Raw genomic sequence first — 12780 nt, 5'->3', positions numbered from 1 at the left:
GGAATTCTAAGATCTAACAAGTGTGAAAAGCCTCCAGCATCTACACCTCAAGCTGCTGTCTCCAAAGAAGTGTGGTTAAGAGAACTCACTTTTTGAATTGGATTGTTCAGGGTATCGTGTTTCTTTGGCTGGGCCTTTTAAAATCTGTGTGCCTTACTGTTGCCTTAGCGAAAGTGTAACTGGGAGTTAGATTAACTAGGGGCTTTAGAAATTATCACAGTAATTTTTAGATCTATGTATGTACTTAAAATCATTTCTTCTATTAATAGATGTTTAATTTAGTTTTGTAAGAAACCTACAAGACTCAGTGGTCTTATTACTACTGAACTCAAGGCACGCATCTCAAAATAAAAACAAATTGCAAAACCATTGTAGCAGTTGTTTCAAGTTTCCCTCTGGGATTTGAGCAGCTCAGCATTTCCTATTGGCTGTGCCATAACAGCAGTGTAGAGTGCACGAGTGTAGATTTGAGCATTTATCTCTGCCTTTCCCTGTTGAACAACCTGTTATATTCATTGTCTCTGGTCACACATAAAGAATAGCTACTTGGGGCCATGATTCAGTATCTTCTGAAGTGGGGTATGGAGTGGTGGTGGTGGATGAGAATTGTGTGTGCATCGGGTCATTTAAAACTGAATTTCTTTGTAATAGTGATTGGAGATCTAAAGGTAATGATTATAGAATCTTGGGTTTTGTGTGTCTTAGGCCACCTACATTTTTTGGAGAAAACACTGGACCTGAAAAATTCAAGATGTACCACCCTGACTTTATTCGATACGTTCGAAATAGGTAAAAAGGAGATTTTAATTTTCCATTGTTAAGAGGGAGAATGAGTCAAGCGTTCAAGAATGTATTGATGACTAACTGTTGCACTTACGCTTATAACAAACAAACATCCAGCTTGCAAATTATCCCACAGAAGAAGCACATGTTGCATTGAGTGAGTTAAGTCTTCCGGGGGCTTGCTTCTAACTCGCGATGCAATTACCTCAATCTTTAAGTTTCACTAAAAGGCCGCTGCACCACCAACTCCTCCGTGACTGTTCACCCACACACTAACTCCATTCTGACTTCCTCTGATATAGACTTGTACAGATAAAGCATCAGTGGTTTAAGGTTAACGTGACACCAAACGAACTAAAGCCAACAAAGCAGTGACGTTAAGAATGATGCAAACCCAAAAGTAAAATTTGCAAACCTGACCTTTGGTGAACTGCTGTTAACAATCAACTCTCAGCCTTCCTATTTTGAGCTTTTTAAACTATGAAATGATATTAGAATGCATGTAATTTTGTGGGTTTTTTTAAAAAATCCTTTATCAATCCCTAACTAAATGTTAAATTTTCCTTATCGTTGACAAACCTTAAGTGCAATAGAATTGCATCACTCCATGAAATGTCCTAAACTACACCACCAAAAATACTCACTGTTCATAACATGGTTCGTGGGGTCCTGCTGTGTGGAAAGTGGCTTCTCTGTTTGCCTGCGTTGGTGACTGCACCTCAGTGAACTCATTCCATTCTCGCCTCCAATTTACGAATCCGTGCCTTAAGTGGGTAGTGCGTTTGCTTCTTAAGTCAGGAGGTTGTGGGTTCAAGCCCCACTCCAGGCGGTTGAGTATGTAATCCCATCTGCTTCAGTGCAAGAGTTTTTCTTCTGTCAGGAGTGCTATCTTTCGGATGAGACGGTGAACCAAGGCCCCATCTGCTCTCTCAGGTGGAGTTAAAAGATCCCACTACGCTATTTTGAAGAAGAGTGGATGAGTTCTCACTGGCCAATATTTATCCCCCTCGATCAAGATTGCAAAAACAGATTAGCTGGTCATTGTTTGTGGGAGTTTGCTGTGCACAAATTACTTGCTGTATTTCTTAAGCAATCACCACTCTAGTAAAATGTTTTTGAGGAGTTTGGAGGCACTAAAGGTGCAAATCTGTCAGTTTCTTTTCATCTTGAGATCTCTCTTTATTTAACAAACACTCCTTTTCCCAAGTGGAACAAGGTCTGGCAGTGTCTGTGAAGTGTAGGAACAGAGTTAATGTTTCAGGTAGTGTCTTATCACAACCTGAAATGTTAACTCTCTCCACAGATGTGGCCTGACCTCCTGAGTCTTTCCAGCATTTTCTGCTTTTATTTATTTTTCTTTGACTATTGGAGTGCCGCATAGATCAGTGCTGGGACCTCCATGATTTGCAATCTATGTTTATGACTTGGAAGAGGGGACTGAGTGTAACGTAGCCATGTTTGCTGATGATACAAAGCTAGGTGGAAATTTAAGTTGTAAGGTGGACAAAAATGTAGACAGGCTAAGTGAGTGGGCATCAAGATGACAGATGGAATATAAAGTGGTGAAAGTGTGAGGTTTTTCAACTTCCAGTCGTAAGAATAGAAATGCAGAATTTGTTTTAAAAGGTGTGAAATTTGTAAGTGTTAATATTCAGAGTGACTTTTTTCAGAGAGGCTTGGGTGTGTTCGTCCAATGGACACAGAATTATGAAGGCAAATGGCATCTTGGCTTTTCTTGTAAGTGAATAGGAGTACAGGACTAAAGATACCTTGCTATGCTTGTACAGGGCTTTGGTGAGACCACATCTGAAATACTGGGCTGAATAATATATGGAGTGGGAAGGTGGTGGGATGGACACAGACAGACACACACACACACACACACACACACACACACACACACACACACACACAACAGAGGCACATAAAATTCAGGCCCACTGTGTGCAGTTTTGGCCTCCATATTTAAGGAGGATGCACTTGCATTGGAGGCGGTACAGTGAAGGCTCACTGGATTGGTCCCTGTGATGAGACGCTGAGTAAATTGGGCCTATGTCCTCTGTGGTTTAGGGAACGAGAGGTGATCTCACTGAAACATAAAATTTTACAGGGCTTGACAGGATAAGTACTGAGACATTGTTTGCCCTGGTTGGTGAATCTAGAACACGGGCACAATCTCAGGATAAGGGGCCGATCATCTCCGTCCTAAATGAGAAGAAATTTCTTCACTCAAGGGTTGCGGATCTTTGGAATTCTCAACCCCAGAGCGTTATAGCTGCTCCATCGTCCGATGCATTTAAGGTTGAGAGACAGCTTTTGGTCTCTGGAATTGAGGGGAATGGGGAGCAGGTGGGAAAGTGGAATTGCAGCCCAATATCAGCCATGATCCTATTGAATAGCAGAGCAGGCTCGATGGGCCGTGTGGAATTCTCCTGCTCACATCTCTTATGTTTTTGTGTTATGCTTCACGCAAGCCTCCTCCCACCTTTACTTCATCGAACTCCATTGGCATTACCTTCTATTCTTTTCACCTCTTTCTGAGGGGTAAAGAAGTAGCTCCTGGATTTATTGGTTCTATCTTGTTTCTGGTTTTGAACACTCATAAATGGAAACATCTTTCCCATGTCTACCTTATTGAACTCAAAAGACCTCTAGAGTAGAATGAGCCTATATTCTCTGGGATTTGGAAGAATACAAGGTTATTTGTTATCTCATGGAAATGTATGAAACTATTAAGAGGGCTTGACAGTGTAAATACTGAGAGGCTGTTTTCCCTGGCTGGAAAGTCTAGAATTAGGTGTCTGACTATTGGAATAAGGGTTTGGGATTGAAGGCTGGGATCTGGAGAAGAATTTTTGGAATTCTCTACCCCAGAGAGCTGAGGATATTCAGTTCTTAAGCATGTTCCAAGCTGAGATTGATAGATCAGGACAGTAAGGGATTGCTGCTACATGTGCCAGGGAGTAGGTCAGGAAATTGGGAAATCAGCCAAAAAAACTTATTGAATGGCAAAGCAGGCTCGAGGAGCCATATGGATGACTCCTCTCCTTTATTATGTTGCCGCTCAGCCTTCTCTTTCCTAGAGACAAGAGCCCCAACCTGATCAGTTTTTCCTGATAACCACAGTTCTGGGTACCGTTGTTGTGAATCTTTTGTGCACCTTCTGTAATACCTCGGGCATAGTGGAAGGATTTGCAGGGTTGCTGAGCAACCTGTTTGGCCACATTATAAACGTACCTTCCGTGGACATCAAGTCCTGAAGTGGGACTTGAAATCTGGAATATCTGGCCCAGAGTTAGGGATGCTCCCCACTGCACCATAAGACCACCCACTACTAGATGCAAAGGAATTATCTCCGTACGGTATGTGATTGCTAATCCCAGTTTATGCGGCCTTGATATTCTGTATTGTGAATTACAGCTAAATTAGGCGTTAGTTTATTCAATTTAGTTCCTCACTGTTGTGAGGAAATATTCTGGGCCACATTTCAAGTCCAATAGAAATTACTTCACCTTGCAAGTTTCCAAATAGTTTGAAATGTTGGGCTACTCCTTTTAACGTAATATTATGTCCACAGGTTTCTACGGGCGCACATTTTGCAGACTCCACACCGTAATATTTATCGCCCGTCCACTGGTGCGGCAATGCTCTTGGCTGCCATCCATTCCTGCGATGAGGTAAGAGGAATCGTTTGTATTTACAATTGCAGCCCCCTCCTTGTACCACTGCAACCTGAGTTGTCACACCGTTTCACTGGGCTCGGTTTTGGGGGAGCTGTCAGGTGAATTGTCACCGAGCCCTTCTCAGAATTTTCATGGGACAGAGGGTGGTGGCTTAGCTGTAAATATTACCAGTGAGGAGGTTTGTAGCCCACAGGTGTGCAGCAGATTGTTCCATTGTCAGTTCTGCAGAATAAGTGTAAAACTTGTTGAATAGATCAGAAAAATGCGCTACCAGCTGTGGTTTGATTTACGTCAGTCAATTTTTTTTTCTCTTGCATGCAAGAGCTCAAACATACCTGGTGTTGTCCGTCACCCCCCCCACCCCCCCCCAACCAAAGCTACAATTAAGAGTTTTCCTTTTTTGGAGATGCCAATCCTTTCACACTGGGCAAAAAGCAGTTCTCCCACCGTTTTGGATAGTTTTATTCATCTTATTTATTTCACTGGGCCAGCCACAATTTGGCACCTCAGCAAGTTCAAGTTTCCTATTGGCTAAGAGCTGTTAGCGAGAGAGTTCCAGGGCTTTGACCCAGTAAGAGTGAAGGAACGGCGATAATAGTTCCATATTAGGATGGCACATGACTCGGAGCACCTGCAGGTGGTGGTGTTTCCACGCATCTACTGCCCTTGTTCATCTGCGTGGTAGAAGTCACATGTTTAGACGGTGCTGCCAAAGGAGCCTTGGTGAGTTGCTGCAGTGCGTCTTGTAGATGGTACACACACTGCTGCCACTGTGCATTGGTGATGGAGGGAGTGAATGTTTAAAGTGGGGGATGGGGTACAGATCATGAAGACTGCTTTGTCTTGGATGGGGAGCAAGGTTTTCCACTGTTTTGGAACTGCATTCATCCAGGAAAGTGGAGAGTATTCTGTAATACTCCTGAATTGTGCCTTGTAGATGGTGGACAGGCTTAAAGATCAAGAGGTGAGTTACTCACTGCAGGATTCCCAGCATCTGACCTGCTTTTGTAGCCAAAGTATCTATATGTCTAGTTCAGTTCAGTTTCTGGTCATTGGTAATAATAAAAGAAAATGTCAGAGTGACAGCAGGTTCAGTAACCAGAGGGGTCAAATCTCACATAATTATCAAAAAAACCAGACTGGCAGTGAGGAGAATTGTTATTTGGAGTGCATTGCCTGAAAGAGTGATGGAAGCAGATTCAACAGTAACTCTCAAAGGGAATTGGATAAAAAGATAGTGGGAATTTTGATCAAGTCATCAGCAATAACACCAAGTTGCATTTATGTAGCACCTTCATTGTGGAGTTGAATCAGATCAGTGTTAAAGGTTGGATACCGTAATGATACTAGATGTTATTGCTACCGCTGGGCCAGTGCAAGTGCTCTGCGGTGGTTAATTAACCTGCTCACCTTCAGAAAATGGTTCTGGCTTTGTGCAGATGGATGTCTGGAAGCAATGTCTGGGGAGTAAAACTCTTTTTGGAAGAAGCACCATTTATAAGATGGATGAACTAATCATTGAATTAGCCAAAGGCACCACAGCCTATAAAGTGTGACATAGCAACAGTACATAAAAAGGCCACTGTAAGCACCAATAGACAATTGGAAACAACAAAGATTCATGCCCCTTTGTGTAAAGAGCTATAGTCACAGGAGCTCTTGACTGTATTCAACTGCTATAGTGTGTCTCTGCGCTGCTTGTAACTACCACCACCAAGTGATCTGCTGTCATGGTATGTCTCACTCGTCTGTCTTGCACCATCCCCTCCCACCCGCTGTACTGGTCAGCAACTGCTCTGTGATGTCCATCATTGAACTATGCCTAGGTCGACTCCTATTTCTACCACCCTCTACTTTGTCCTCTAGCAGAGATGTTTTGTAGCTATAGCTTTGCCATAGCCAGCTGTTGATAATTGTCAGAAATATATCCTAAGGCAGAGTTAGTAAATTGTGATCCACATCTTGCTTCATACACTCAGCTTCACGCTTGAAGTTTTAGGTTAGAGATGTATGCATTTCGACTTTGCAAAATTCAATGTTTAAAATTTTCCCTGTTCTGTTCACTTCTAGGTTAGTGCTTATGGATTTATCACAGAAAACTACGCAAAATATTCAGATCATTATTTTGACCGACACTACCGTAAACTGGTCTTTTATTCGAATCATGATATGAAATTGGAATTGAAACTTTGGAAGATGTTGCACAGTTATGGGATAATTAAACTCTACACCAGAGAAGAGAATGTGAGCAATATACAGAGATGAACTTGAGTTTAATTGAAATATGGATATCTGGCCTAGAAAGAATTAAAAGTGCCTTACCTCTAGCCTTATTACCTTTCCGGGCTTTGGATGTTGTGGTGGGTTATATTGTCCTTTTCACCTCTGTCCCTTGGGACTGGACCTGATCTGAAATGAATCTGATCTGAAATTGGAATGTATCGTCCCAGTTCCTGCTGAAATGAGATGGTGCTGAGTGAGATTATTCTTTGTTGACAGAGAGTGATGGGGAGAAGGATGAGGGTGGAAAGTGGTAGTGGGGGAATGAAGGTGGAAGGAGTTGTATGTGGAAGCACACCCTCAAGTTTCAGAGAATTGAACCCTCTTTTCTGTGAAATGACAAATCTCAACAATTAAAGGAAGAATGAAAGAATTGGGTTCACATCTCTGCAATTGCACCATTTTTTGCCACGCTGATGTTCTCTGATCTCTTCTGTCGTCGGACATTTTCAAAATGCCTGGTGACTCAAGTGCCTGGAAGTTTCTTGTGTAAACTTGTCCCAAATGTTTTTGGAAATGTGGCAAATATGAATGTACTCATTCTATATTTAAAAGACTCATTGTGTATGCACTTTTTATCAATGCAAGAATGAATTTATAGTGTGTTTAGAATATTATGTTGTAGCTTTGTGATTATGAAGACTAAAGATAACTGACTAAACCGAATATTGGAACCATATATAAAAAAAAAATTAGTGACAAGTAATGTGCCAGCTCTGGCCTGGTGCTGGTGTTTGCTGGTTGTTTGCTGAACATCAAATGTTTGCTGGTTTTGCTGAAAGTTGTCACTTAATAGCTTTTCGCCTGACAACTGGAAGACTTGCCAGTTTATGCTGTGTCCGAGAGTGTTTTTTTTTGTAAAATGACCTTTGTTACACACAGGATTGTGTCAGTTGTTTTCTGTTCTTTTGTTGCCGGTTCACCATCAAAAGAGAAGATAACGTGGCATTAGATTTGCTGAAGACCTTCACCCCAAAATGGTTCCTCCTTTGCATTTGGTTTGCCCCTAGCTTTGAGATGCAGGCTCTGTATAATCCAAAACAGAAGGAAGAAGACTTTCTAGGGTTTTGGTTAACTTGTTCCCTTGCCCCAGTGATAACTAAAGGAAACAGATGGATTACTTTCTCAAATCAGTTCAGTCCAACCCTCAAGATTAGTCTGGGTTCTGTTGAGGTCAAATCGAGAGTACTCTGTACAATTCTAGTTGTGATTGATAAAACAAAATTAACTTGCATTTAAAGAGCCACTATGAGCCTAGTAAAATGTCCCCATGTGCTTTACAGGTGTGAATTTGCTGCCATGCCAGTAAAGGCCAAATGCTTAGCGAAAGAGGTAGGCAGTGTCTTAAAGGAGAAGTATATTGGTTCTAATTTTCTCCCAGGGCAGAATTCTCCGGTCGGTGGGTGGGGCCTGCTCGCTGACACGTATAATGACACACAGTGACGTTGGGCAGCTGTCCTGACGTCACTGCGTGTCATTTAGATTTTTAGTTTGGGCACGCAGTGACACAAAAAACTCTGAGTCCTGAATAACAAGGCCTGTTAACAAGTACATGAGTACATCTGAAACTTTGGAAAGGTACAGTGCAAATTGTAGGAACTGTTCCCTTGACTGGACTTCACCAAAAGGTCTTCAGTCTCTTGCTATTCATCTATATATTCATCTGATATGATTTTAATTCAAACTTTAAAGATGAAAATTAAATCGGGTGCTTTGAACGTCCTGGTTTGCTGCCCGTGAGAATACATCACTGTGATTGGCTGCTTATCCAGTTCGCTGATATCTTTTGCAGTGGGACAGCTGGAGATATCCTTATTTAAACCACCTTTGGGGAGAAAGAAGGAGAAATCTATACCACGGAGACCAATGGATTTAGTGGACAGCTTTCTCTGCAGTCAGTGGTCGGTACTGCTATTTAGTTGCTAGCTCTGGAATCTAGGTCACCATTGACGGTAGTTCCTTCTCTACAACTGATCCCAGTTGAATTCTAAGAGCAGTTTGATGCAAGCAGCTGCTGTGGCTGAGTCTGGGAAGAAATATTGTTGATTAACAGTTAAAGTTCATTATGCTTTGAGTACTGAGACTGGTGGTGGAGCAGAAATAGTTTTGGCAGAACTAATTGTACAGCACTAGCAACTGTTCACCTTCCCCAAAATTGACTAAATATGGGCACTGATTCCTGTCGCTTCCTGTTCTATGTTTGGTAAAGGTACATGTAAAGCAGTTAGAATAATATGATGAGCTACAGAGGCTATTTTAGATTTTTAGTGGACACCAAAACTTCTTATGATCCTGTTACTTGGCATGATTTAAAATGTCATGTTAGGAACAGTGTTTCCTCAGTGGGAGTATCAGTAAAGAAAGGTTGCATATTTCAATTGTCTCCATTACTCCATGTATAATGGCCTCTGTGCAAGCGAGTTGGACAACATCAAGACCTGGGCTGATAAGGGGCAAGTTACATTCGTGCTAGACCATGATTATCCCAACACAAGATTGCACTCAGCTGCGCTCGACATTCAATGGCACTACTATCAGTGTATTCCCCCTCCCCTCCCTGTGACCAGTATCCTGGGGGTTACCATTGACCAGAAACTGAACTGCACCAGTCATATAAATACTGTGACTGCAGGAGCAGATCAGAGGCTGGTATTCTGTGGTGAGTAACTCACCTCCTACCTCCCCAAAGCCTGGCCACCATCACCACAAGACATAACCCAGGAGTGTGACAGAATCCTCTCCACTTGCCTGGATGAGTGCAGCTGCAACACCATTCAAGGGCTCCCCACCATCCAGGAAAAAGCTGGTTTGGATCAGCACCCCATCCACTGCCTTAAACATTCACACCATCCTGACTGCAGTGTGTACTATCTACAAGATGCATTGCAGCAGCTCACTCCAGTGCCTTTGACAGCACCTCCTAAACACTCTTAAACTCTACCACCTAGGACAAGGACAGCAGATGCACAGGAAGACCACCACCTCGAACTCGACCTCCAAATCACACACCATCCTGACTTGGAACTATATCGCCGTTCCTTCAATGTCACGGAGTCAAAATCCTGGAACTCCCTCCCCCACAGCACTGTGTGTTTCGCGACACCACATGGACTGCAGCGGTTCAAGAAGGCAGCTCACCACCACCCTCTCAAGGGCAGTTAGGGGTGGGCAACAATTGCTGGCCCAGCCAGCGATGTCCCCATTCTGTGTATTAAGTGAATACTGGGTAAAAAAAAATTAGGACCATTTCACTCTGGGATTATGGTAATCTTGCACATTTGTTAAAGTTCATGATGAAGGGACAGTGGTGCTGATAAGATAAGTGTTGGAAGCTTTGCATGCTACTGGCATGACTAGGCTGTACACTATGTTTAATCACGACCCTTCAGTATTGGAGGGAATATTGGAAAAACATGGGCATAGCATTGTTACGTGTCGCACCTGTTTTCTGGCCTTTACTGAGCCTACCAGTTTAGCCGTGGGATGGATTGTAAATTCCTTGGTCCCACTGCCAAATTCACGTGGCCCATTTACTTAGGCATCCCAGTCCTCTTGAATATGAAGACATCCCTTGAAGAACCCCTTTAACACTGATTGGTCACTGATGAGTGTCCTGTGGAGCTAGGAGGAGGGGGAAGAGTCACAATCACTCCCCTACCCCTGCAGCCCACTCCAGTAAACATACCCCCCTCCTCCCTCCTTACCCTGGCCTTATCTAAAGGGCTTTGCCAGTGAAGTAGGCCAGTAGCAAGAGATCGAGGCCTTGGGTTGGATGGGCTTCTTGTGGAGGTGTGACCACTGCTGGCAGCTCACCCCAATTATTCAACTGAGGCCTGAGGACTAATTGCATTTGGGTCACCAGGCCTCTTGTCTTGGAAGGCCATCACCCCCACTCCACTCGGTGCCAAGCTGGGCCTAGTCTAAACTGTGACCCTCAAAAGGAGGCAAACAAGAAAATATCTTTGCAGAGTGTATAAGGCACTGAAAATTAATTCTGGGTATATTTCAGGTTGAACCAGGAGAGTGATACCAACTGTCAAAAGGCAAGAGGAGGACTTCAACCAGGGAGCACTTCATGTAAAGGGTGATCACTGCCAGAAATGGTCTCTGGATCAATTGGCGGAGATCAAACCTCTGGAGTCATTCATTTGGGGGTTGGGTGCTCTGATGGGGAAAACTTTCTATGGAAAAGTTAGCCAGATGGACTGAATGGGCCACACTCATTTTTGGGAGTTACCTTTTACACCCATCTCCCTCAGGCCCCACCAGTGACTCAGTTTGGAAGGTAAAGTATCATTGAGGCATGCTGACTAACTGATTGCCAGATGATGATGGAATCAGGTTTGGCGTGATGCCTAAGAAAGTCCAATAGCCAGACAGCAGTAGCTGTCAGGGCTGCCTTGTGGAGAATGGCAAATTGAAAGATGACTGTGAAATCAAACCAGCCACAGAAAGCGATGGTTTTCTTGTGGGAGGATTTTCATTAGTATAAAAAAGAGCTGAAGAACTTGGATTTGAGGGTAACAGCTATTTAACTGTGGAGAAAAGTGACTTTGTTACTTTGCTTTCAGATGCTATTATGGAGAAACGAGGGCTTGAATCTATAAAACCACTGGTTAAATTCTTAGATATATTGCAAACGTACGGGCGACATAATTCCCAGAAACATTTCTCATACTTTAGGAATTTATCAGGCAAGCTAATACCTGGGAACAATTGTGCTGGAGTGGTTTATCTGATCCCACTCTTTTACTGTTTTTACTGTGATTCAATATTGAATTTACTCCATCATTGTGGAGGCCTGTGTGTTTCTTTTGACTCTGCAAAGATCTACCAGTCAAAGACTGGTGCTGAACTAAACAAGATGCTCCTGGATGGGTTTGATTTTTGTTGTTACCAAACTTGCATAGAATTACATACATGTACAGCACAGAAAGAGGCCATTTGGCCTAACCAGTGCATTGCTGGCATTTGTGCTCCACTGGTGCATCCTCCCCATCCTTCATCATTCAACTCTATCAAATAACCTTTTAAAATGTTTAGGTTTTTCAATTGCATATTACAGCCTGGCTCCCCATTTACTGAATGGCACAACGTTTGTGTACTGATGTCATAAACTAGTCACAGAAAGTTTAGTCAAGTCATTCTCATCTAAGTGCTCTTAGAATAGTCTGGTAAGTCTAAATTACTGCCAAGAAACCTCTCTGGCACTGAAAATTAACTTTTAAAAGTGTAGAGTCTCACTCCTTTAGATTTTGGTTATTATTAGAGATTTTTTTTAAAAAAGGAAAGTTTCTTTAGCTTTATCTTTCGGCCTCATCTCTCCTCCCCCAATTCAATCATTCATTCCCTCTTTTTGTTTTACTTTCTGTACCTGATTTGATTTGAATCTTGAATCCGATTGGTTAAGGAGCTACAGTTGTTTACCTTGTTCACACAGAACCAGATGCAGTGTCGAGCATACTATGCCAATTGGATGTCCTCTCCTGCTGACAGTAATTTTCCATGAAAAATCCCAAAAATGACCTAGACTTTGGTGCACGGAGTACAAAATCAAAATTTGCAGGTAACGAAAAAACTTGGAAGAATTGTGAGGAGGATGGTGATAGATTTCAAGAGGACATAGACAGGCTGCTGGGATGGGTGGAAACATGGTGGATGAAATTTAATGCAGGTAAGTGTGAAGTGATACATTTTGGTAGGAAGAACGAGGAGAGGCAACATAAAATTAAGGATTCAATTCTAACAGGGGTGAAGGAACAGAGGAATTTGGGAGTATATGTGCACAAATTGTTGAAGGTGGCAGGGCAGGTTGAGAAAGTAGAGAATAAGCTGTACAGGATCCTGGGCTTTATAACTGGAATTACAGAGTACAAAAGCAAGGAAGATATAATGCATTTTTTTTATAAAACACTGGCTTGCCCTTAACTGGAGTATTATGTCCAATTCTGGGCACCGCACTTTGGGAAGGGCGTGAAGGGAGGGTGGAGAAAACAATAATGAGAATGGTTCCAGGGATGAGAGGTTTCTGTTA

General features: G+C 42.6%; 1 protein-coding gene across 7 annotated transcripts in view; it reads left to right on the top strand.

The window, feature by feature from the left end:
- LOC121293956 (alpha-N-acetylgalactosaminide alpha-2,6-sialyltransferase 2-like) overlaps positions 1 to 12780 on the top strand; it is a 108209-nt gene that overhangs the window by 58787 nt on the left and 36642 nt on the right. For 4 of the 7 annotated variants that reach the window (XR_005946651.1, XR_005946653.1, XR_005946652.1 and 1 more), the window contains exons 8-10: positions 706 to 789; positions 4361 to 4460; positions 12187 to 12420. Coding sequence is in view for 2 of the 7 variants with exons in the window: in XM_041217444.1 (XP_041073378.1) it covers positions 706 to 789; positions 4361 to 4460; positions 6537 to 6731 (379 nt within the window). In the remaining 5 variants the exon portion in view is untranslated. Of the gene's footprint in view, positions 1 to 705; positions 790 to 4360; positions 4461 to 6536; positions 7628 to 12186; positions 12421 to 12780 lie in introns of those variants that run through there. The other 3 variants (XM_041217444.1, XM_041217445.1, XR_005946649.1) reach the window with 2 other exon arrangements.

This window comes from Carcharodon carcharias, chromosome 22 (genome assembly GCF_017639515.1).
Source record: "Carcharodon carcharias isolate sCarCar2 chromosome 22, sCarCar2.pri, whole genome shotgun sequence".
Classification (NCBI taxonomy): Eukaryota; Metazoa; Chordata; class Chondrichthyes; order Lamniformes; family Lamnidae; genus Carcharodon; species Carcharodon carcharias.
This window is presented reverse-complemented; position numbering and strand designations above follow the sequence as displayed.